The 27,908-nt window shown below is 35.1% G+C and overlaps 1 protein-coding gene across 1 annotated transcript in view; it reads left to right on the plus strand.

The window, feature by feature from the left end:
* Positions 1-2,191: 2,191 nt before the first annotated feature.
* eys (eyes shut) overlaps positions 2,192-27,908 on the plus strand; it is a 32,851-nt gene continuing 7,134 nt past the window's right edge. The window contains exons 1-12 of the mRNA XM_071597425.1: positions 2,192-2,328; positions 11,626-11,774; positions 11,947-12,108; positions 12,591-12,773; positions 13,396-15,503; positions 16,738-17,732; positions 18,732-19,059; positions 20,368-20,558; positions 22,379-22,515; positions 24,395-24,572; positions 24,972-25,876; positions 27,564-27,825. Of these exons, the coding sequence (XP_071453526.1) occupies positions 2,192-2,328; positions 11,626-11,774; positions 11,947-12,108; positions 12,591-12,773; positions 13,396-15,503; positions 16,738-17,732; positions 18,732-19,059; positions 20,368-20,558; positions 22,379-22,515; positions 24,395-24,572; positions 24,972-25,876; positions 27,564-27,825 (5,735 nt within the window). The remainder of the gene's footprint in view (positions 2,329-11,625; positions 11,775-11,946; positions 12,109-12,590; positions 12,774-13,395; positions 15,504-16,737; positions 17,733-18,731; positions 19,060-20,367; positions 20,559-22,378; positions 22,516-24,394; positions 24,573-24,971; positions 25,877-27,563; positions 27,826-27,908) is intronic.

Genomic DNA, 27,908 nt, shown 5'->3' on the forward strand with positions numbered 1-27,908 from the left:
GGCTCAGGTTGAAGGTTAAAAGATTTACCGAACCGAAAACCGTCCACGAGAGATACACTTGTATATCCTTTCCTGACTCGGAGAGCGATTTCCTACCGTGTCAGTTTGACGTCTTATGTGTCAATTTTCGTCCGGTGCCGTACCTTATTCGTGGCACTCAGTATCGAGAGATCGATGCGCCGACGGCGGTCGGAACCAATTTGAGAGTGAAGGCAGATACGAGTCACTGTTTCCGAGACTCTGCAAGGAATTCTAGGCGCCTGTGCCTTTCGATATATCGACCAACAAAACTCAACACACCCACGCCACTCCGCTAACACCCACGTGGACCCCTGGACCGACGACAAACCACCTCCGTCACATCCGACGCGAGACGTAGGCGGAGACGCCGAAACAATTATTTTTTTCCGGAATGACCTTTCCATAATAAGGAAGAAAATTCCATGGAATCACACGAATTTAAAAAAACGCGTTATTTGAATATACACGAAATATTGCAATGATTAAATGAATTCTCAGAGAGCTTGAGGCGAAAAAATTGAATTTTTTCTACATGTTGCACTGTGAGGATTAATTCTATACTGAGCCATAAGAAAAAAGTGAGACTTCAAGTTACCGCGCGTTTTTATGGCACCGTGAACACTCCACATTTCGGTTGATAATTAAATATGAGATTTAAAAAATAACTTTGGGACAGCAAATTGTAAACCATTCGATAGAAATTGACTCGATCACAAACGTTAAAAGAGCCAAAACTCAAAATACAAACACAACCATATGACTGCATACCGTTTGACACCAGGCCATTATTTTTTCCAGATGGTCATATTTCTAATCATTTATCGAGATATTTCATAGTTACCGAGAAAAGTAAAACACCAAGAGACTATAATTTGAGAGACAGTGACATAAAACAGTGAACGTTAATACAACAACCATATGACTCGCAATTTATTTGTTACTCTAAGATCATAGGACTGAACGTCTTCCTCGAGGAGAGGGCAAAATCGGAATTCTACAACTAACACATCAAAATAACAGCAAGGCAAACTAATGAAAAGGGTTGTAATTACTTCTACAGCGAACCATAACACGCCCACCAAAGTGTAAACAAAGCCTGATGAGCTTCGTAAACAAACGCCAACGACGATAAATAAAGCAGTATATATTTTCAATCAGTAATGAGTTTCATTATTATTATTAACTAATAACAAGTACTCACCGCACTTCTCATCTACACGGCAAAAACGTTACGCGAAATGTCAGCAGGTATACCGCCATTTCTATTGATTTTTTGATGCGCATGCCCGCGCCGAAAGACTTCTGAACATCTGCTAAATATTATATGTATTGCATGTATCCTGCGAAAGAGTAGATGCAAGGTAAAACTCTTTCGTTGACTACAATTCGTCTACATGCCCAATATGCTGTAAATTAAAAAAAGCCTCGTTATGTGGCACAATCAAAAAGTTTGACACGACTACAAATAGTTTAGATGATGACTCAGAGATGTCATTACGTACCAATTGCTTTGAGCGCTCCAACTAAACACGCGTAGAACTATTTGTAATGCTATAAGTTTTTTCATCAATTAAGCGAAGCAGGTTTTACGAATGCAGGATTTCTATTGTCTTAAGGCTTCCAATTGATTTATATTTCGAAAACAATTATTTTTCCAAGCAAGAAACCGTATGGACTAGAGCTGAAGAGCAACTTGCTTTAATGGGTGATGAATACCTCCATGGTAATAGTTTCTCTCGATACAATTTGGTTGTCATGGATACTAGTTGAGCTGAAAATGAGTTTGTTTAGGGATGTGTAATGTTTCATGTCGATTAATTAAGTGTTTGCTTCCGAATAATGGCAGTCTCTTGTTCATTAAGATTTGAATTTTGAAAGTCTTGTATTGGATATTATCTTTGAACGCCTGTTTATCAGGTTTATGTTTCGGAGGAGGGTACCTCTTTATTTGAAGTTAATAGGGAAGTTGAATATTTCGTTAGTATTAATTTCTCCTATAAGTATGCCCTTCGAATAATTTGTAAAAGTTTTAGAATTTTTTTCTAATAAGGACAATCCATGAATGTTGTTCCTAAGTTAACTTCCAGACTAATGGTGTTCAATTGAAAAGTGACGTACAAATGCTCTTGTTGTGATCTCTAAATGATAGTGGTGGTGGCGTCATGCCCAAATGCAGCCACAAAGTAATCATCTTCTGGTAGTGGTGGGTGCTACTATCGTTTCCTGGATTCTAAGAGTTTCATTGGCAGGGTTGGCATGCCTCAGCAATCCATGTTTAAATGGAATTTGCATCGATGATATCAACAGGTATAAAACTTTTATGCACCCAGAAATTCGTCTGCACCATTCCAAAATGATGGACTGAGGAAAGACTGACTCAGATGCACATTTAAGGACATTAAGGCCCTTTTCATGCACATGCTTAAAGATTTTTTTCAAGTATTCTGCACTGTTATTGTTTCAGTATTCAGTCAGTACTACTGCCCCTCATTCTGTTCAGAAAATGTTATTAACTAGCACAAATTCAATTATTGCATTTCAAATTACTAACATGATGCTAGAATCGCACGAGAAAGTCAATTTAAATGACATATTCAGGAATTATGCTTACCTTATTCCCCCATGTGCAAAGGATGACAGTTGCAAGAATTTTTTCATTCGCAGTTATCTTTCGGAGTGATAGCATTTAAAACATTAATATTTATTATTCTCTCAATGTTCAGCTTTGCCCTTGGTTTTTACCAAGTCATTACGAATAATCGCAAGTACAAATATTCCCAAATAAATTAAGTGGGGCTCTGAACAATTTCATTTGTTCCAAAGTTTGGTTGATTGGTGGGATTATGTATTACTGTTGGAGAATTATTCTCTCAAGGAGAATAGTGGATCAGAACAGGGGAAGGCACCTGAAACCTAATAATAAAGAAGCTATTTGACTCCAGCAAATTTTTAGGTTAATGTGTAATAAGGATAGACTGAGGAAAGCTGTTATTAACATGCATAGTAAAAATATTTATTAGATCATGAAACCAACCAATGGACTGTGATTGTATGTAATGTTATTCGCATTGTTTCTGCTAATGAATTGGAATGGTTCTATCATCGAAATATTTTTGTAACAGGTTAATGCCTTGTGGTACCCAGCTACTTGAGATTTATCATTGCCATTTGGTTTTTATAGGTCTAATATATTACCAGGGTCATTGTAATAGATTAAGTGACACAGGATTTGTTACAATATTTGTACACCCTCAAATGCTTTCTTTCACCATAGCTTTTGAAATAGTACGAGTTAAATTAACGGTTGTTGGTACTCCTAGATCAAATTTGAAGTGGGATTGTAAATGTGGAAACCATTCTTTTGTGCCTTATTTTGATGGATTTTAAAAACTATGGTTTATCTTAAAACGATTTTCCTTTAGATGAATATGAAGAAATCTAAAAATTATTTGGCCTTACCTGAATTTAATGCTTATTATCAAATGAAATAAATTCCCTCCATTCTCTACATGGATACTAAATTTCCCAGAAAATTCCATTTAGAATTGGTTGATTAATTTGTTCATTCACGTTAGTCAAGTTAAGAAATCATTTGCCTTCTTCTAATTGCAGTGTATTTCTCTACCTATGTGCATTAGAATATAATTGTTTTCAAATACATTTGAATTTTATAAAATTCCTCTATCACAGAAAATTGAGTTACTGTTTTGTTATTTGGGATATAGGTTTGCTTTTGAAAATCTCTTTAAAGTTGGTCAATTAGGGGGTGAGTCCCCATTCTGAGCCTTGCGAGTATCTTCTTTTTAATTTGTGAAATTGTTTTCATAGTTTCTCAAAAAATAATTTATAGAAACATCTTGATTATTATCAATTGACGGTATTATAATTTTTAGTCACTTTAAGGGAAAGTTATTGATGCTTAAGTGATTTAAGGAAGATTATCCAGTTCTGAATAAAATATTTCTTCCAGTCAATAAACATGTGAAAATAGTGTGTTACATTGATCAAATCCATAATACATTCTGTTCAAGAAGTCCTTAACTAAAGAAACAAATTAGCACCCTTTTATGCAAATGGTTCTTTTTGAGAAATAATTATTCGATGTTCTCACAAGAGTGAAAGAAAGCCTTTGATCATTATTTATTTTTTGTGATGTGAAAATGACTTTTAAATTTGTTTTTTTTTTACACTGAATCATGCATGGAATTTGATGTGTGGATCACATACTGCTATTATCATATGCTTGTTTTTGTCATGCACAAATAGAATGAATTATAGGGAAAGCTTAAGACAATTGCTTGAAATTGCCTCATCGTGTGATAAATCTGTTTTTTTGTGGAGCACATTTTTCAACATTAGGCATGAGCTGATATTTTTTTTGCAGGAGATGATGTATCATTGGATTAATAAATGCACAGATAATCACCCTTAATGTTTAGCAGAATCAACCAAAGTGAATATGCATGGCCATGTAACACCCAGTTTACCTAGAAATAAATTATGCTGAAATAGTGTGTGATATAACTCTAAATATGCTAAAGGGTGGCCATTAGAGTATTAAAATTAGTACCACATTAATTAAGGGTGAAGGAACCATGGATGTGGTTAAAAGTGTCTTTATTGAAAAATTATGAATTGTTAATTTTCACTATTCTGTAAGCAAAAACTGTTTTTAAGTGTTACTCATTAAAATGACATTATATGCCTTTTATACCATTCACCATACAAAGGGCTGTCTGTGTTCAAGTGAAAAGTGCTTGCCAGGATGTTATTTGCAGTACTGACACACATTGTAGTTCTTGTTCCAGGGTATACTCCCTAAAGGGACATTATCATCAACCAAATTTTGTGTCTATGATTCAATAAGAAATGGGAAAACAAAGGTACTAAGATTAAAATGAATAAGGGATGAACTAATTGTTGAACGACGAGTGCAGAAATTAGAGCGAGTGAAATAATTACAAAGCGCTAGATTTGGCAATAGTCTGAATGGCTTTGGTTTAAATGGGAGGAGAAGAAGGTCCAAGGCAAAAGGGTTTACAAAAGAGTAAATTATCAACCAGGAGTTTAGGGTACAGTTAAAGGGAAGATTAAACAAATCCTATTCTCCATAGAAAGTCATATGATATATGTATGTAGTATGTGTACTATTATGAGATAAGCTGTGTGGTTTGAAATCAAGATAAGGAGAAGTATGGAATTGGTAAGCTGACTGAAAAGTAAGGCAAATGAAGTATGTGGTGGGAGAAACTATGAGATTATTATAAACTCAAAGAAACTATTTAGGAACTTGTATATTATAACAGAGATAGTGACTGGAGAGATGAACATTGAATTGCAATTCGCTTGAAGTGATATCCACCACTGAGCTTGGAAAGGACTTCATTTAATATGCATGTTGCAGTGTGCAGAAAAGACTGCATTTAATTTTCCATAATAAAAGCAGCCTTTAGCCCGCTTCTTGACATTTCATTTTCTAGAAAATCATTATAATAGAAAATATATTAATTTATGGACATGAGATGGTTAAAAATTCATGTTTTCACATTTTTACACCGCATATTCGATATCTTTCTAATACTGAAGGGCTACTTAAATGTGGTGAAAACAAAAAAATATATATGTAGACACAGATCATGCCTTCCCTAGGCATTTAAATCATACATCCTCTCTGTCTGTGCAATGCACTTTCAAGGAATTCAGTCCCTCAAATATATCCTCCAAGAATTTTTCTCAATGTTGACTGACCACAAACCAATGGCAAAAATACTACCTAAATGTCCCTCTTTCACTTATAAATGACTTGCCAATTTATTCAACACATTGAAATCCACTGAACCATATCTAAATCTTCCATTACCCACAAGTCCACACCAACATCTTGCAATTGACTGAAATGTAAAACATATATATATATGTATATATATATATATATATACCATTTTCATCACTCCTTGTCTCCATTCAAAATTTCCTCCCATCACATTACACTCCCTCATGTGCAATCCATAATATAATTTGCCAACCAAACTGCCAACTCTGCCCGTTCTATGTTGGGCAATTCACCATGCCCCTAAACATCAGCATAAAAAATCACTGTGCCTGCTGGAAACTATCGGCCCCTCTGTCAGGTCCCAAACATACCTTCCTCCATAATGTTTCCTTCAATGGCAGTTTTCAAGTCTCAACTTTTGGCTCCCTTTTCCCCTCTGACACATGATTAAAGCTCTAAATCCTTGAGGTGGTGTTAATTTTACTGCTAAGAGCATGCTCGGATCAGGGCTTGATCTTTGTCCACTAGGGAGTACCCTCCCCTTTTCATTGACCTCCACTCCTACTGCTCACCCATCAACCCCCCCATTTTCCTATCCTGCACCCTCTCCACTACTTTGCCCTCCCCACCTGTCCGTTACCCATGTATCTCAGTCTTCTTCCATCTGTTCAAAAAAGTAATGGTGCCATTAATATTTTGCGCACAAAATGAGTTCATTAAAGGCAGTGTCCCTCAGGATTTCTTGTTCAATTTTCCTTGGTCTTCTAACTAATGGGGTACAATCATGTAGTTATTCAAAAAAGTTCATAAATGTTTTTTTAAGAAGCTTCAAAGTGTATGAAGTAAAATGTTATATCCTTGTCTAAATTGACCAAATCAAAGTTAAATAATACAAAAGTCGGCTATCAATTTTATTTTCTTCTCTAATTATTTTTACATTACAAGTGACTACTATTATTGAGCTCCTCACTATCATTATATTTTCACCTACTTAAAATACTGTATAATCCTGAGTGGTGGAAATTGATACCAGAAAGAGACATAAGCCTATTTTTAGGTGGCCAATCATTTAAGGTATGCTTTAGATAGATTTAGACTGGACAACAATATATTTCTTTGCATCTCTTAAATTAAAAAAATGTGACACCCAACACTACTTGAATAAACACTTCTTCAATTCCGCATGCTTCCTTCATTCTGTCTGACATGCCTATCCTAGTCATACCCCTTCCTTGTTTGCCTAATGTTTTTCTCTATGCCAGTCTTCAACATCCCATCATCAATTGATATGCTGTGCATCTACCTTTCATATCTTGTTATGATCTCGGTCACCCATCCTTTCTCCTCCTGCTCAATGGCTAGCACTTCCTTACTGTCTGTTTCTCCTTTTCCATTCTTCTCCACCGCAACAATTTTAAAGTCTCCTGTGTAGTCTTGTCAACTTTCTTCAACGACCTTGTTTCTGCACCATTCGAAGCCACACTTCATATCAAAGTTTTCATTAGTCTTTTCTTAACATCCTTACTCAATGTCCCCATCGTCAACTCCATCCTCGTTGTGAGAGATGCTTTGCCTGACTCCATTCAACTTCTTTAGTCCATACTAATTAGACTATTTTGGTCCAAACACCTCTGAAATAAACAAACCATTCCACCTGCTCTAATATATGACCAATTTTTATAGTGAACTTAGCTTTCCTCTTTCTTGAAATCCACAAAACTTTTGTTTTGATTACATTTATTCTCATCCCTTACCTATGTCCGTGATTTTGCAAAGTGCTCAGCAATGATTGTGACCCCTTGACTGGCTGGCTAACTAGAGCTTGATCATCTGCAAAACTAACTGATAACCTGACCTAAATAACCTAACTGATTTTATGAATTCCCCAAGACTTTTTTCCAGTTCTTCCCATTCCCCTTCAAACCAATTCCTTCCTATATATGTTGATAAGCGCAGGTCAGTACACCCCTGTCTTGCCCCTCTTCCTTATACTGCTCATCCCAACTCTCCATCCACAACTTGCACTTTAGGAGTCATGTACAGGTTGTGGATAAGTTGCCTACCTTTCAATCTACTACTATTTTCTGCAATATATTTATTAATTATTCCCAATTCACTCTATTGAATACTCCAACTCAACAGAACAAAAGTACATCGTGATTGTACTCCATGTTTCTCTCTATTAGTGTCCTCATTACTGCTATGGCATCATGCGTGCCTCTCCTCTCCCTATTCCTAAATGATCATCTCTTAGGTAATCATTTGCTCTCCTTTCTACCCTGAGTACCAATTTAGCTGCATGCTAAATCAAACGTGTCTTATAATCCTTACATATGTCTGCCTTTCCCTTTTTTGAAATAAGAACTAACACTAATCAGACAAACTCTTCCAGCCAAATTCATTCCTTATAAAAACTAAGAAGACCATATAAACTCTTCCTCCCCAAATTTCCTAAACTCCAAAGTAGTTCCACGTGATTGTTGTCCATCCCTGTGGTCTTACTTCATTTCAAATTTAACGTAATCTTACTCCTAGCTTTTAATGTCTAAGCTACTGGCCTAATGCATTTTTCATGTACAAGTTTAGACTCATGAATTGTAAATATGGACCCATTTCCATCTATGTAGACCCATAAAACTCAACATAAAGCCAAATTCTCTTAAAAGCATGTGTTTTATTGTGTACACATCTATAACCACAGTAATCAACCCAAAGATCGGTTTGGTAGGTGATGGTAGTTCACTCAGTACTAAACCCAACAGCATGTGAAATTCACATATCAGAGTGGGGGGGGGGGGGGGGCAGTGCCTTTCCCTGTGCCGGTTATGGTTTCCCGGGAAGATCTGGTAACCAAAAAATCACAGAGCATGTGTGGAGCTCAGGGTGCCCAGAGAGGCTTGCCCGGGACTCAAACCTGGGCCCTCCAGTCAGTAGTCCTCTACCTGTGGACTACCGCAACCGATGTACAAAGCTGTTTCAATATAGGTATATATGCACTGCTAAATGAAACTTTCATAAACTATAACAATAAGAAAAAATCTGCCTTGTTGGAGCATTATTTGAGTTCTTGAACATATAGATGATCTGCTCTCTCAACTGCGGAGAATACTTTGTGACAGCAGAAGATTTTATACCCTAGGTTGCATTTTCATGCTGATCACCTTCAGGAGGTTAGCTGGTTGCTAAAAAGCTCCCCAGGTTGAATCTCATTGCTTAAATATAAAGCAGGTGCCTACTTCAAATATTATTATTATTATTAAAAATCCACATGTGCTGACAAACATTGTCAGGTGGCACACAAGTCCCAAGTAATCACAAAAGATAGTAGGTAAAATCAGTCAGTAAAAAAAAGTACACTTAAAGGAAACTTCCAAGCACAAATCTCTTTAACAAAACAAAGAAAATCCCCATCTCATTTGCATCAATCAATCAGTAAGAAAAAAAAGATAAATTTAAAAAAATTAAGCTGCTACATATAATACAATACACCACACATCAATCAAATAATTACAAATATTCCTTACATCTTTTCTTAAAAGTATGCACTCTGTTAGGAAAGGGCTCGAATATTTTTGCAGGTAAGGTGTTTCAATCAACAATTGTTTTATTTAGAAAAGAAAATTTTTTTTGGTTCTTTGCGCCCGGCATTTTACCTAAAATTTGGGTTCCCCGCCTCTTTCCTAAGATCGGCCCAAGCTTTCTCCCCCTTCAGAATGTGTAACATTCCACAAAGTCTGCTTACCTTCCTTTTAGTTTGTAGAGGTTCCCAGCCCAGCGTTTTTAGCATGTCAGACACACTCTCCATCCTCCTATACTTCCCCAGTACATGTCGGGCAGCCTTTCTTTGTACCTTTTCCAGTTTTTTGTCCTTCATGAGGGTCCCATACTAGAGAAATATGAATGATGCCATCTAATACTGTGATGTCCAAGGATCAGTTTTATTTGTGGACATAGTTAGAAGATTGGAAGTGGAGATGAGAGAGTTTTAACATAACCAAATATGGAAATACTATTACATTTTTTCCAGCATAACCTTTCATTAGGTTGCTGTTTTAGTGACAGTGATAAATATCAAATCCCATACTCCTCTCTCTCTATGGAGGAAGTATGGGAACTTCATATATTTGACTACTATCTCTTTTTATGAAGAAGGAAATTAGCTTCCAAAAGTCTCTTGAATTAGTGTAATCTTCCTTAAACAATATTCGTCATTACTAAAACTACCTATCCGTAGCAAATATTTCTAACAGAAAATGTGAAATGTGTAAAAAAAACATTTTTCCTGGTTTTAATATTCTATATCCTTATGTCTTCCTTTGTTCTACCGATCTTAATCCTTAAAAACTCTACTCCTGCCTTTATACCCTTTGCTCACATCTTTAGAAACCATTATTACGTTATGATGAAACATGGTTGTCTCTGAGCTACTCAATCAGTCAGTTAAAAATTTAAGTTCTAAATTGTATAAATAAAAAACAGTACTATATCTCAAAAGCACAATCAAATTAGGGCTGACATGTAGCCCATAAGTGCTTCTCAGCGAATTATTAAAAAAACCTTTGAAGTGGATATGTGATTGGTTCTTCTTTTAATGGTAAGTATAATAATGCTCCAGATTGTTACAACAAGGTCATACTTTTCCTCTGATTTAAAGAGTTTATATCCTATTTCAAATGGTAGTCAGAAGAAGATCAGAATGATGAATAGACGGAGTCAGAACTATGATTCTCAAAACATGCAAATTAAAGAAGAGATGAAGTCAACAGAGATTTTGTTGAAGGAGAGTGTATGAGTATGGGATTCTCACCCATTTTTTCCAAAATGAGTCAGATGTGAAAGGAATTGAAATACTATGGCCTTGTCATACATAGTATTTGCTTTGTGAAGGTGTATTTGTGCAGATATTTAAGCACAGTTGTCCATTATTTTTTGTGCTTGTCGTCCCATATATATTTAGGTTATTAGCCAAAAAAACTATCAACTCCTCAAATATGTGACAAATCATTATAAATGCATTTGAGTGTAGCTAGACAACCATAGTGGTAACTTAATATTGTAGCTGAAATTAGGCAAGATGAAGTGATGAAGTCTAGTGCAAGTGATGAATTTCAGTTTCAGCAAATGGGAGTTTTTAATTCCCAGTTCATTTTAAGCAAAATGAGAAATAAAATAATTAAAACATATCAATAGAAAAATAAACATTATTTGATAAATATTAAGTCAAAATGAAACATAATTAGTAAAATATTAATTGACAATCACAAGGAATAAAATACATCAAAAGAAGGTAAATGGATTTTTATGGAGCAAGGCACCTCCCTCATCAAGTTGGGAATTTGCTAATCGATCACTGTGCCTAAACTATTAAAAATTAATCATGCTCTCTTCTACTGTTAAAATGAATGGTTAATTTTTGTTTTTCATATATTTTATATTGCCACAAAGCATAACCATTAAACACAGCAAAGCTTATATTATATTAGATATTTACTATCTGACATGCTGCCTAAGATCTATTTAATTGTAAAAGCAAATTCTATTTGGAGTCAGTAAAATATGCATGCAGTTTATGACTTTGGTACATAAAATTGAAGGGTAGGTATGTATATCATTTTTATATCTGCAATTATCAAGAATGCAGGTTATCTTCATGTGTACCTATAGTAATTGTTTTGTTAACATGACCCAGGTATCAAGTTCTTTCTGAGTTACACAAATTTTTTTCCCACATTCTAATGTTAATTAATACTAACTCCAAAAACTTCCTATCTTTATGAACTAGGAGATTCACTTAGTTGAAATCACTGATATATCTGCTTTAAATTTTACAGCTCATTCATTTGCTTCTGTGCTGATGGCTTCACTGGAGAGCTTTGTGGGACAAATTGGGATGAATGTTGGTCATCCCCATGTGAAAATGGAGGCACTTGCACTGATTCAATTGCAGCTTTCAACTGTTCTTGCCTGCCAGGATTTACAGGTTATTTTTATAATCATCCTTAAGGTTTATATCTTCCTTCTCTGCATATTTTAAGTAGTATAGAGTACCTCTGCATGCATTTCATGGTATCATAGCCTGAAATACTGAATTCAGGCAGCCAAAAACAATGTAATAATTTAATCAGAGTTACATCGTTTCTCTTTATATTTAGGAGAGACATGTGAGTGGAATGTTGATGAATGTGCATCAAGTCCATGCCTCAATGGAGGATCTTGTATTGATCAAGAAAATGGCTTTGTATGCTCCTGTCCTGCTGGCTATGCAGGGAATTTTTGTGGCATTGATGTGTCTGTCTGCAACATTTCATATCCAATGCCGCATATCCCAGGTAATTCAAGAGAAAAAATGAAATTTTATGAATGGGGTTATGTATCTTTCATGTAAAATTCCTTGTTGGAAGATGTTTGAAAAATCTTAAAAGGATATTTTAATCAGAGAATGGACTATCTCACTATCTATACTACTTGCGTTTGAGTTTTCTCTCACTATGTGAGCAAAATAATGAATTTCTGGTGATCAATAAACTTACTGTTTTCAGTTAAAGTAAGCAATATCCCAATTGTAAGAGCTAAGTTCTCAATAATTAGTTCAAATTTTGATTTTCCCTTCAATAAAACGCTCGGTGCCTTTCTTTCTGTTAGAGATATCTACCAATATATCTCAGGCTTAGTGGATATGTATATTTATTTGCATATCAAAAATGTAAATTCTGTAATTATTTCAATGTGATGGGTAGTGCTAAAAGGCAACTCAAGATAAAACAGGGTAACAGTCAGCATCTCATTCTTGCAGGCCCTCGATGTTTTAATGGTGGAATTTGCTTGGATGGCCCTGGGCCTTCTTTCACTTGCCTATGTAGTACTGGATGGACTGGGTCTCGCTGTGAGGTGCAAATTGATGAATGTGCCTCTTCCCCCTGTAAAAATGGGGGCCTATGCATTGATCTTCTTGCTGATTATTCCTGTGCTTGTCCTTTTGGTAAGTGATTTAAAATATAGATATATATTGTAAAGATGAAGAGTATAGTCTGATTGGAAACTGGATGCTTGGTAGGTATCTAATTGCAAGAAACAAAATCTGTATGGGCATAACAGTTGTCAAACTCCTCAAAACTGTTCAAACAATTAAAACTTTTGGCAATATTTTATAAGTGTTGCTTCTTTTATTTATCTAATCCCAAAAATATGTGTTATGTTAGCAGTTTGCAATGAGATGTGCACAAGACTGACTTAAATTCTACTTTAGAGTGTTTATACCTCCTTAACTCGTTCATAAAAATTTCACTTTCAACGAGGTTATCATGAAATTACATTTTGTCAAAAAAATTCCAAAGCTACATTGTAGCAATTAAGACTGGGACCATTCACTGCTATTTTATTCATCATTTCATTAAATTGTGGCTTCAAATAGAACCATAAATGTGGAGGGATTTCCAGGAGACTCAAATCAATTCTATTAAACTGAGTAGACTTTTTGTAATGTAAGGATTAAAGATACTAGATGTTTTCAACCACAAGGAAATTTAATTTGAATGTGTTATCTCTCTCTCTACTTTGAAAGGGTAAATATTTCAGAGACTTACATAAAATTCTATTTGCAGGGTACACTGGGAAGAACTGTGAGATGACATTACAGATGTGCAGAGGAATTAATGGAACCAGACTTAACATATTTGGAGGCTTTGAGACTGATGATTTAGAAGAAGGAAATGAGGAGGACATATGTGAAAATGGTGCTCTTTGTTTATTGGAATCAGATGGTGCAAGGGTGTGCTATTGTGTTCCAGACTTCCATGGAGATAGATGTCAGTATCGCTATGATGAGTGCCTTCTGGCAGAATCTTCATCTTGGCTGCCCGCTAATGGTAGCAGCGTTGTGTCTGGTGGCCATTGTCAAAATGGAGGGGAGTGCATTGACGGTGTGGATTCTTTTACATGCTCTTGCCCTACAAATTTCACTGGGCATTTCTGTGAGTGCCCTCTGTATGATACTGCAGAAGGTGAGATTGATCCATATTGCCAAAATGTCTCCACACAACCCTCAAAATCTCCAACACTTCCTCCAGATTTCACATTGCTCGTTACTTCATCAACTCCGCACCCCACTACTTCTACAACTCAATTTTTTCTCACCAAAACTGAGGAGAGTACTTCAGAAACTACAACATTCGAAGCAGTTACGGTGACCACTGATATGGAAAAGAAGATGACTTCTGAAACTTTTACAGTGACTCACCTAGTTCAAGAGCTTTCTACTCTTTCTGAGGAGACATTTAGTTCTACTACTGAAGTAGATTCTAAGACCACAGAAAGTAGTACTCCTTATTCTATAGGAACAACAGACTCAACAAGTTTACCTCCTGACTCATCGAGCCCATTATTTTTTACTTCTACATTGCCATCTGTGAGTTCTGAGCAAGATGAATCCATTGTATCAACAGATGCAGCATTTTCTAGTTTAGAGCCATTGACATATTTTCATGAGTTTTCCAGTACCAGAGTGCCTTCCATTGTTGGAGAAGATAAAGTTTGGATCACTGAAAAGATGACAACTTCAACAAGTGATGCCACTATGTCATTGTCTACTGATGGTACAATAGAATTGTCATCCAGAGAAACAAGCACACCAATAACTGATGTCACAGACAGTGTTACTTTGACAGTTGACCCTCTGGGTCTGCCTAGTTCCACAGTTGTGCCTTTGGAAACAGAGAAGACAACTGATGATAGCTCAACTTCAATAACACATTTTCCCCCACTTCCACCATCAGCAAGTACAAAAACGGAATGGCCTTATTATACTTCCACCTTCACATCTAAGTCTTATGATGACAGGTCAACTCACAGTACAATCACATTGACTGATTCAACTGCATTTCACACAAAGCCACACACTTCGGTTCTCGTAGAGGACAGAGAAACAGCAAGCACAACATTAACCTCTGAACCTACAGATTCATTGATTACATCACTGTTTACAAGTGAAAAAGTAACAGTGATAGCTAAGGAGCCCTTCACAGAAGGAATTATTCCTGGAGTTTCAGAGTCAACAGAACAGCCAATGGAATCAACACATTTCCCCATTTCTGAGATGATCACCCAACATACCACTGCCGGAGAAACAGCATTCACAATCGTTGGCCCTATGGACACCACTGATAAAATTGGTACTGATACCATCCTTCATGCTGGTCTTACTCCTACTGTAACTACCTCGAGTATAATACCTTCTTCAAGAGAACCATCAACTGAAGAGATTACTACATTTACAACTGAGCCACCAACAGTGACAGAGGTGTCAACATATGGCACATCTGATATTACACAAACATCAACCAAAATTGAAAATTTTACCACATTAGAGACAAGTGCATTCACGGGTATATTTTCTGATACTCCAAGAGAAGTGACTGAATCTGAGGTCCCTGTGGCAGAACGCACCTCTGAAATTACGATTGTGACAGATACTGAGGAGCCATACAGGGGAACACAGGAAACCACAACAATCACTTCTCCTGTGACAAGAGAATCAACTACAACAATGATTCCTGAAGTCTCATCACACATTTCTACTCAAGAATCATCTGATAGAACTATTGTCACAGACATAACCAGCACAACTGACACAACTTCTGGAAGCGAGCAGCCAACTGACATTGGATGCAACGTAATACCATGCTTAAATGGTGGAACCTGCTATTACAATGAGGTAATAAGATGTTTGTTTTGATATTGTAATGGAATGACTTTAAACAATTATATCGTCATGCATGAAAAGAATGAGTTTATGGGATCTTTCACTTTATTCTCTATTCAATCGTATTGACTAACAAAGCATTGAAAGAAATCACACACATCCTACACCTACGTAAGAAATACATTCCTGACATGAAATATTTTGTATACATTTCTTTATAGACCAAATATCTATTTACAGAATGTCAAATTCTTCATATAACATCCATCTCAAGGGGCATCAGATGTCCTTTCCCCATAAGAGGTTACCTAAAACATTTATTTTTTAATCAATATTTAACTATATTCCCAATCAAGCAGTTCTCTGTTGAGAGAAAGTGAAAATGTATGGATACAAGACGCAGTGAAAGATTTAAATCCTTAAATCATTTACATTTAATAACTTCGAACAGAGACAAAATTGAAGAACAAAAAATAGATTAGATTATTTTTTAACCTATCACAACGACAAAAATAGTAGTGAAAAGTATTGATGCTTAAAGCAGCAAGTAATCTTATGAGACCAATACAATTATTCTGCTTCTTTTTAATGTTAGCAATCACACATGAATGTAGAGATGATTTACTGATCCCCTTAGTTGATTAGGAATACACTTTAAATAATAACAATAATTATTATCTATGTTAATTAGTGGACTTAAAACTATTGAAAGAGATTTCAACTTGGCTTTATATCAAATAAACTGTAAAGTACCCTAGCCTTATCATCGAATGTACCTTAAATGATATTTTTCATTGATGTTTGCATTTGACCTCTTAAAATATCGTACATGTATTTAGAGAGGCTAAAGAATATATTTATTACTCATATTCTTGGGATTCAGGAAGAATTTTGATGAGATGCCATAAAATAATGTCTATCAATTATTCTGAATTGTGTTATGATACCATCTGTTACAAAATAAAAAGAATATTCTTGTTCAAACACTCCTGTTTATGATGAAGTTGTTCATCATAAAGCAGCTCATCACTACAACATGAATAGGAGAAGTAAGTTATGATGAGAATATTCATATAAACATTAACAAGAAAATTGTATGTAGTTTGCTGGCAGTAGCATTTCATTCAAGTGACAGGAACATTAGTTATTTCTCTGCTCAGGTCTCTGTTTTTGAAATTGTAATAGTGTGTACCTTCTGTTATTACATGAAATCCTGTTCTCACTAGTTTCTCTTTTCCATTTTTAGTGTGAGTGCACATTCCGCTTTGGAGGTCGGTTTTGTGGAAAGAAGAAAATGGTTGAAGTAGCCTCATTCAATGGGAACTCTTTCTTAATGCATTCACTAAATATCTCAGAGCTCTCTAATCAACAGGAAGGTGAAGACGACTTGGAATTAGATGACTCTAAATCCAACTTTAAGCGGCATACGATGAAAAACCTTTCTTCATCTGATTTAATGATGATGAACAAGAGTAGTGATGACATTGCTTTGGGAGCAAAGCAACCTGATCTTTTTGAGGAGGTCTATGAATATTATGAAGAATATGAATATACACACAACTATTCTTACTACATGGAAGAAGAGTCCCCAAAATCTATTGAATCGGAAGAATCTGTGAAGGCTGAAAATCATTCACCAACTTTAATGGAATTTGATGAGCAATCAATCAATTCTTTGTATCTAAAAAATTTGACATCCAGTGGTAACTTTACCAGACATTCCCAGAATCATTCTTCATCTATAGAAGATTCTTCCACAGCATCTCACATGGAAGATAGCCATCCAGAAAATGGTACATTTGCCAAAAACCTTACAAAGGCCAATCATTCACTAAGTAATGCCACTGGAAATACAGAACCAATGCACTTTAATGGGAGCAGCAACATTTCTGGAACTGGAATACATTTCTCTGAAACAAGTCCACTTCACAACAGTGGCAAACATCATCGGGGTAGTCGCTCCTTACATTCCCACGCTTCGATTTCCACTTCAATTGATATAAAAATTAATCTCCAAGAGAGGAGTCTCCGAGTGGGAGGTTGGGGGTTAGTGATGAAGATCACCTTAGGACAAATGGCCAAGGCCTCTCTGGCCATAAACCACAAGAGTGGACTCATGCGATTCCACTTCACCTGTGGCCTTGGGCGTTCACTCCTGTTTGGTGAGGAAGATGGTCAGCGGTGGGCTGGACAAGGAAAACGACAACCCATCCAGTCTATTGTGATCCCAGTTCATGTTGTGTAAGCACTTAAGTCTACCGCTCAAGTTTCACTTATTGTCCTCATGATGTCCTGATCCCAACTAAAAGTGTTCTTATAGCAATGAGAAAGGTTAGCAGTGTAAAAAATCATTTAACTCGTCAATTTTTCAGATTGAGCTGGATGCATTTCTTTCTATGTAAATTCAAATTAAAATGAGAATGTAGACTATGTATGAAGAGGTAAGCTAATCTTTCACATAAATCTCTGGGAAATCATCAGCGTGGCTAACTTCTTAAGTGATAAATTTAATTTACATTATGTTTGTACACATCTTTCCAGGAATTTCAATTACCTTGCCTGGGTATATTGTTTTGAATTTCATTAAATTGATGAATTTCTTCTTGCCTTCCCAGAAATTCATTTTTAAATTGTTTAAAATATAGAATTAATTCACTGTAGATTGATGAATATTTCACTCAATATTATATATCATTTCATAGGTGTTCATGATAAAATAAATGAATGTGTAAAACATTTTCCTTCCTGTTGCTGCAAATATTTTTTTATGAATCTCCCAAATCTGTGTATTGAATCTGTCTCTTGATTTTGTTTAAACTGATTACTTCTGACCATATAATCTGAGAATATTTTTGAGTAAATATACAATATCTGTAATCTGAAAAATTACTTTAACCTTTTATATCATTTCTTTATTTTTGGTAAGATTGTATATAATAAATCTATTTTTTTAATGGAATGTAAAGCCGGTTTAACATATCTGAATGGTATCAGTGGAAAAATAATTTGGTTTGTGCTTACTACAAATTCAGCTATAATGATAGTTTCCCAGAAATTTGAATGAAAAGTTAGCTTACTACTTACCACTATTTTCAGCCTATGCACATTTTTATTTGAATTAATATTTTGGTTTGCCTGAGATAGCTCCCATGCTAACATGTTTCAGACAGTTTACATATATATGTGAAGCTTTGAGTAAATATTTGTAAGATAAATGATGATCAATTTCTTTCGTGCCAGTCTTGAAGTTCTTCCATATGAAGCTGTCCATAAGAACAATCCTTCCAGTGGAAGGAGTTACCTCCAATGTGTTGCTTCCTTAAAAATCAATGGGCAAGTTGCTGTTAGAGGACAACAAAGGGCTCCAATGCCAAAGAAGTCCACAGGAGGGATTGGCAAGCAAAATCTTCTCTTTCTGGGAGGGGTCCCAAACATGCTTTTACCTTGTAACCAAGCCGTCGACGAGTCATCGTCAGATGAAAAAGAAAAGCCAAGCAAGTATGAGCAAATACCAGAGAATGATGATGAGGAATATGAGGGTTTTGTTGGTTGTATGCAAGATTTGAAGGTGAGTGAATAGTATGAAGTTATATAAAAGTAAAAGAAAAGGAAATAGTTTAACTTTTAACTGCCTAATTTCAACAATGTAACTAAGATGTGTGCATACTGAATCATGGAATAAGAAATTATTGATTTTATTTAGCTATGAATTGTGACCTCCATGGCTCAGTTAATTCCGATAGTTATGCAAAATCAATTTTTAATGCCTAGTATATTATCCAAAAAACTGTAAATCAGTTCCCAAAAAAGAATTATATGAGATTTAAATGGAGATATGGAGTATTGCATCATATATACTATCATTTAAATGAACATAGTAAGGAACTCATATCCAAATGGTGTTTTGTGTTGCCAAAAATCCTATCCCCTTCCATAGCAGATTCCAAAGGCCGTGGTCTACCAGGAAGCAATTTGTGGAGACCCAGGCCTCCATAGTATGTCAGAGGAATGTCATGCTCCTTTTATTCAACAAACCACAACCTGGTTGTAGGGGAAGGATTTTGACAAAAGTTCCTTAGATTTTTTGGGGCCCCCTAGAAATTAAACTCATTAACCAAAGTCTCAGTGGTAGTAAAGTTTTATCACCCTTAAGTCTTTGCATTCCTGAGTCGTTGATACTAGTTGGTCTTTTCATATTTGGACCCATATTCCTATTTATTCACTGTCTGCCAACTAAGGTTGCCATGGAACACACATTTTAGTGGCTCTATTAAATTTAGAAATCAGCAGATTGCTGTACATAATTTTGATATGCTTTCTTGTGTACTTTGTGAGTAACATAAAGTGGTCCTTCAAAAGTATATTGGTTTGATGTGTTGGCTAATGTACTGGCTTCTTGCAACAAAGACCTATGTTTGAATCCTGGTGGTGGCCAAATTTTTCCAAGGTATCCTGATCCCTACTTGGGTACCATGTGGTGCTTAGTGTTCATCAGATGGAATGTTAAATTTTGGACCTCGTAAACCTTTTGTTAGGAGAAGGCTAATCCCAACACCAGATTTCTCTTCACCCTTCCATTATTCCCTGAAAATCTCTCCTCTTCCAAATTACCTACCTATCTCTCTAATGCTACAAATGGCCATAGCTGTCAGCTGCCTCCAATAATGACTCCTAATTAGAGTAATGGTGAACGCATATTGATTAAGTTTGTCAATATTGGCAAAAATTGCTTTGATAAAAGCGATAGAAATGAGAGATAATGTAAAAAGGCAAAGTAACAGAAGCAAAATTTTAAAATGGTGGTTCACCAATTTGGCAGACAAGGGCTTCTTATGTTTGATGATATTTTCCTAATTTCAAATACCATGTGTTTCAGATAAATGGCATAAGAAGAGAAATATTTGAAGATGCTTTGGATGGAAATGGAATAACAGAATGCAGGGATACTATTTCAACAGGCAAGGACATGGACAAAGAGGATAATCCATGTTTTTCTCTTCCTTGCTATGGGAGTTCCACTTGTGAGGTCACTGAAGATGGCAGCTGGAGGTGCAGATGTCCAACAGGGTAAGAGGAATAGTCCCCACACTGCTTGAAAATATTTTAATTACATTTATCGACCATTTTCCCCTCAATAGATTGTGAATGTTAGTGACTAGAATATTAAAATAAAATAAGACTTCCAATTCAGTCAGGAGTTGTGGAAGTTATAGCTCATAGCATTTTAAAATTCCTAACTTGTCATTTTTCAGAAGTAGTTAGATGAGGTCATATAGAAGAGAAAATAATCATGATTATGCTACCTTTACATGTACAGGTATTGCACTAAAAAATCACATATTTTGTGAGCATCACATATTTAGTGAATTGCGACAAATGGTATCTCTTGGAGCTACTACCCTGAAGGAATCTTGACTCTTGGTGTCTATAAACAAATATGCTTAATCTATTCATATGAACCTATTTATATATGGTAGTATGTACTGTGGGAAGAGTGCTGGGCTACTGACGAGAAGGCTCAGGTTCCATTCTGGGGGATGCCTCTTGTCGACCTGGGCTTCAATTGAGCTGAGTCCTTTGGTGGGTACCAGGTCTTTCTGAGAAGCTATAGGAGTCATCAGGTTTATAACTGTTTTTAGAAGTGGTTACATTTGAAATATAACCTCATGCTTTGATTTATTCAATCAACTTAGGAATTTACTGACTGACTTGAATGAAATCATAAACTTATGCAGACATAAACTGTAAAAATTAACTTTTCTTAAATTGAAAAAGTGATTGCCATAAATGAAAAATCAAAAGGAACATGAGTTTTTCTAGGTTTTCTCATGGTATGATTTAATAATGATAATGGATAAATAAAATAAGTTTTGGGTAAACTGGGGTAAAAATTGGGTAGGGTATGAAATGTTGTGTACATTTGCGGGAAAAGTAAAAGGATTGTGAACTGATAATATCCTTAAAAAAAACACACTGCAGGAAAACATGTAACACATCAACCTTCAGTAGTATTCAACTTAAAAATGACCTCCTTAGTATGGAAAGCATGAAAGAGATGGGGAAGTTCATAAATAAATAACTTTAGTTGACATGGAATATTTTGGTATTTGTATGTAACTTGTACTGTCCACTACTGTTTATGTATTTTAGTATCTGTTCCATCATTCCTAAAATTAACTGCAGTGGGGCAGGTAATTTCAGGAATTACCACGTATGTACAATTCCATATACGTAAATGGCTATTTCCATATGTGGAAAACAATTACGCAATGTAACAGCATCATTGCTGTTGAACTCAGATGAATTGTATCTGCACCTGTGACAACTAAAATTAGAATTGATTCATGATATTAATGGTATCCAGTCCTCTATCTTCGATTTTTTCTATATAAGGTTTTGCATGCAGATCATTCATTATATTATGGAATATTTACTTTTTTAACTTAATAATATTTTTAAATACCATCCAGATGTACCAGCATAATGCTAAATTCATTTAACTATGCCTGTTGGAGCTTCTATACATTAATTACTGAGCACAGATTGTAGTAATTGTTTCACTTAAATACTACTTATTGTAGATTGTCATCAACTTACAACACATTTCACAATATGAACATACGACTGTATAACTATCTGCCTACTAAGTTGAAATCAGATGGTATCCAGAGTTTCAAGAATAGGGTATATACCTGGTTACTTGCTCCCCTGGTTACTATACTCATTGGATGAATTCTTTTGTGACAATTTTCATTACATTTAAGAAAGTATGTTTATATGTTAAATAATACTTATATTGACGACATTTAATATGGTTGTACCATTTTTAAAATGAATAAAGTATTATTATTATTATTATTATTCAAATTAAGACTGTTTCCATACAGGTGGCTGGGGGCAAGCTGTGAGCAATCTGTCTGTGATAACAACCCCTGCCTTTATGGAGCCACATGTCTGCATGATGATGTTGGAGGATTTGTCTGTTTATGTCCACTGGGGAAAGGAGGCAGGATGTGTGAGAATGGTATGGAGTCTGCACTGATTTAAAAAATAATCACTAAATGTTTGCATTTATCTGTGGTATCATTCCATGCCCTTTTCCTTTTCATATTCTTGATTAGCCAGATTGAGTTTTCTTCTAAATGATATTTATTACAAAGAGTATTAAAAGATTTACAATAATATCAAGCAAACTTGAGTTCTTGAAATTGATGTTAAAACATTAATCTAGTGGCAAATGAGATCCAATCCATTGAAATGAATTAAAAACTATTGCATGAAAAATTGTAACTGTCTGTCATAATGAAGGGAAGTTTCCACCATATTAAATCTGATACCATAAGTATGTACTCTTTTCCATTTCAAACATTTTGATTTTATGGACTCTTTATTCTCATTCCAAATGTTATTTCCTTATCTAATTTTTCTTCGAAAGCTCATTTTAAGTTATTTTCAAATGAAATGATTGGTGTCATTATTATGTAAAATTGAAATCCTTTAAATGTATAATAATGGGAGATATGGTAATTTAAGATACTTTTTTTAAGTTGTGAATAAATATATACATTCACTGTTAATCATTTAGTTTAGATAATGAAAAATAGATTCTTGATTTGTGCACAATATGAGCTCTGCAGTAGAATATTCTTTACTCACTCTAAGGATACTTTTATGCTTGAAAACATTTTCATCCTCTAGATATTTATCTTTATTCAATGAAAGTTTTTTAATGATTTTATGTAATTATATTAGTATACTAATGCCTTAATAGCTTGCATGGATGCTGAAGAAGTTTTTCAGTGTGTAACACATTACATGATATGAAACAGTGTCTTTTCTCATGATAATAGAGGGCAAGACCAGATTTTTAGTAGAAAATTATTTTATATCACTTGAATTATGGTGTAGGTTTATGTGGCCATTCCTGATATGCTAAACAAATCCGGCTACCATAAAGGAGAACTGTTTGCTATCTTGTTAATATTCCACCACTTTTTTCTTGCATGTATTTTTTTATTTGGTATTGAATCATGTCTGTGTTTACTTAGGCGCTGGATCTTGTGAAATTTAATCTAAAAACACCAATTGAGATCTGATATCCATAACTATACCATTAGGAATAATAGATATATACTATATTTTGTAATAATTATTGGAGACTGACTTCAACTTATCACTAATTTTATAATTAGGACATCCATTTGAATTTGGTTCACTAACTCAGTTGAAATCAGATTGTATCAATTTTTTCAAGAATAGAGTATATCCTTGGTTACTTGCAAACTCACTTTATTTGATTGATTTGATGCGATTGATTTTTTATTACAATCTTCATCTCATTTAAGAATTTATATTGTATTAGTTTATATATTGAAATGAAATGAAATTATTGACTTTGTAATCCCACAAACTTTATTTAAAAACATGACTCAGGTTTCGATGTTGAATGATGATGACGTTCAACGTCGAAACCTGAGTCATGTTTTTAAATAAAGTTTGTGGGATTACAAAGTCAATAATTTCATTTCATTTCAATATGTTATGCACATTCCATAAAGTTATGCCGAAGAGAACAAATTTTTGTTTACATAATTTACTATTTATCTTGACTACATTTTATATGATCGTACTATTTATTAAGATAGATAAAGTGTTATAAAATAATAATATCAACTGAAGAAATGCCACGGCAATATCTAAATTAAATGATGTGATCAATTGGTGTACACAAAAATCAAAAAATTTTACAATGCAAAAATCTGACTGCATTCCCAGTTCAAGCAAATGACTTTTGCACTGTGAAATTCTCACATTCATAACTAACTCATATTTATTGCTTTTGAAATTGACTGTCACCTGTTCTAATGCACATCAAAAATCTTATTTTATCCTGCATGGTGAAGACGTTGAAGTGACGAAACCCTGTTTTGATTCTGGAAATGATTGGGATATAGAAGAGTACCAGCCATATATTGCCTATCCATTGGACCATAACCATCTGTCATCACCTCAGCTAGTCTTCCGATTCAAGTTTTCCCCAGCTTCTCTCAATCAGATAGGGCTCTTGGCTTACATTGGTGATTTGAAAATACCCAAATCACTGCAGTTGTACCATTCATCCTTTCTTTCTGAAATTAAAGATGCATACATGGAAACGACCACCAATTCAGTTACATTTGAGCCAACTCATCAGACTGATAATCCTTCAGCATTCCCAAAAGATATGACTGAGTCAACTTCTGAAGTGCCTTCTACAACAACAATACAAAGTGACGTCACATCTCTTCCGACTCCATTGCTTGAACAGAATGTGTTGCCTATAGCAGCACCCCCTGGTGAAACTATGGACAAAACTTTCTCAGATTTCAATCCTCCATTAGATATTCCACTCTTCCAAGATGATGGACCTCCATACCTTCAAAATTTTTCCACTTTTGAATCTTTTAACTCATACTCAAACTATATATTCTCCCCATTTGCACCTTACCCATATTATTTAAGACAAAATGGGAAAGATCACATGGCAGTTTCTTATATTCGTGGCCATCTTGTCCTTACTTGGGATCTCGGTTCTGGACCAAGAAGGATCTTCACAGTTGATCCCTTACCAATGCTTCATAGTGATGATTCAAGTATTGACTCGGTTGACAGTATGCCTGTACTCTATGTAGACACTAAATTACATCCTAATATGATGCCAGATATTTCATTACCTGTACCTACGAACCAATCAACCAACATGTCAGAACCTCAAGCACCACATAACGTGGAATATTATGATGAAAACCCATTATCAATTTTAGATTCACCAGATTTTATTAATTTTGAAGAAAATCCAAGAGAAAAATCTTCCCAATCACCCAGTCGTAGGAATGTTGAATCTGGAAACTTTCACATAGGCAGTGATTCTGCGGCCATAGAGAGCCCTGTAACAGATTCCAAACTTCAGCCAGCACAGCACATTGCATCTTCAAATATTGAATATTCCAAGACCGGTGTTACTATAACCACTGAAATTGCATCAAAAAGTAATCAAATGTCAACATTTGACCTAGTTACATCAGGTATGGACCAAACTTCTCATCTGACATCAGATAAAGATCTGAATGATCAACAAAGTCAGAATTCAGACCCAACTTCAGGACACCCTCAGGACGTTGGTGATGTCAAAAACCTCCAATCCTTATCAGGAGAGGAAGTTGGTACAGGACCACGGTATCAGAAGAGTGTCAAGGGTGCAGTTGCCTCACCATCTCATTTCCATGAAGTGACCATATGGAGGGAAGGCCAGCAGGCATGGCTCAAAGTTGGAGAGCAAGTTGTGAGGGGTCGCTCTCCTGGGAGGCATTATCAGTTGAATGCCCACCGTCCATTTCTTTATCTAGGTAAGGCAGTAATTTTCATGCCTGTACTTGATTGAGAACCACCTTTTATTAAGAATATCATGAACAATTTAGCCTCTTTCCCATTGCAAATAAAATGGTTATTATCACTTAAAGAATTAAATTTATTGTCTGTAATTATTGTTTCTAAAATTCATAATGAAATGTTTTTCAAAGCTAACATTATGTCTCTCTCCCCTTAAGTCTTTGCAATATCTTCCCTGTCTCACAAAAGGAACCTGTGGTATAAGAGATTAAAATATGCAAGATATTATTTATAAAATATCAGGATATAATTTTTTTGCAATATGTTTATTTGTTCTACTGATTGTATCCCAGGGGTGAGAGAGAACGAATGAGATTCACACATTTAAATTAAAAATTCAAATGATTTTGTAATTTGACACTTTCATTCAAATTTAAAGGGAAACTTCAATATTAGTGGGAGATAAGTTGTTAATACCCTCAGAGGGTACCTAGATGTTCATAAATACCATAATATATTGTTGTAAGGGATTCATTTTCATCAAACCGGTTTTCCAAAAGCCTGCCTATTGTTGCTTTAGACACTGTTTCACAGTGCATTTCACCTAAAATCAGCCTGTGTTTACTCCAGTTGCAAGAACTTTAATCATTGTACACAATAGTCCTCTGGTCAGACTCAGGTTGAATAGAAGGAAAGAAACTCTGAGGAACACAAAAAACTGTTTATATGACTGCTGAAAACAACTTGCTCCAAACGTTTTACCTCCTCATGAATTTAGAACATGGAAATAACAAAAAGTTACTGGAGCAGTTGTATAAGTTGAATATCCAAATTTTTACTTTTAGTTGATATGCAAAGTTTTCAATTTTGAAATTCATGGAAAATAGTTAGTTTAATAGAAAAAGGGTAGGAACTGTGTTAACAATATATCAGTTTCGTGTATTCTCCTGCCAAATTAAATTCTTGAATCACTCATTCATTTGACCAAATTGGCCTTATATATGATTTTTTGTAGCTTGAACAAGACCATTTTTGAATTTGGCCAAAGTTATTTGTATACTGCTCAATTTTAAAATATACTCCTTCCCTCAATGTATGCATTTCAATTGTATAAAAAGGGGTGTGTGTATATCTTGGTAAGAGGATGAACAAATGCCAGCTGAATGTTAAGATTTATAAACATAATTATACTAATGATCCTATATTTCACATTCCTTGGATGGAGAAGGCTTTTTGAAATTTCATTTTACACTGCTCTGATCACTCTGTTAAGGGTGAATCAGGTGTTGTATGAATTGCTAGGAGGGTAATTACTTCAATTAATTTGAGTTGGAAAATTTCAACCCATGATTGTTGTAAATATATTTTCAATTAATAATTCTTCTACTAGCTAGCATACATTGACTTGATAAGAGAAGGCTGGAAACAATCATTGTGTGCAGGTTAAATGCTCAAAACCATAACAGCTACTCAATCCAAATCAGGAATTTTTCTTATTTCGCTCAAGCATTTTTCCCCCTCCAATTTGAGATTTGAGTGTCTTTGGGAAAAATTTAAGAAGCTATTTTAATTTTAGGGTATTATTTACATAGTTTTTATGAGAAATGATAATTATAATGATGTAGCACACCTATGTGGGATAAGTTGTTAAATAGATAAGTACAAGAGAGAAGGATTCTAATTTCCATCATTCTTTTTTTTTAGGAGGCCATGATGCAAGCAATGTGTCATCCTTGCCCCATGATATTCCTCTACATTCCAGCTTCTCTGGTTGCATTTTTGATGCAGAGCTTCGCTTTGGTGGTCGCCATCTGGTCTTTAATAAGAGTCCATCAATGTTCACCAGGGGGAGGGGTGTAGGGGAGTGTGGTTTAGACTCTTGTCAGATTGGCAACAACAAGAGAAGCGATGGAGGAAGTCCCTGCCTTCATGGAGGGACATGCATACCTCGGGGACCAACATTCATGTGAGTTATACCATCAGGCAATAAAGCACATTTTTAAAATGGAAATTCAGTATTGGGTTTATTTTTCATCATTTATAGGTGGA

The sequence above is a fragment of the Hetaerina americana genome, unplaced genomic scaffold (assembly GCF_022747635.1).
Source record: "Hetaerina americana unplaced genomic scaffold, ioHetAmer1.1.p SCAF_9, whole genome shotgun sequence".
NCBI lineage: Eukaryota > Metazoa > Arthropoda > Insecta > Odonata > Calopterygidae > Hetaerina > Hetaerina americana.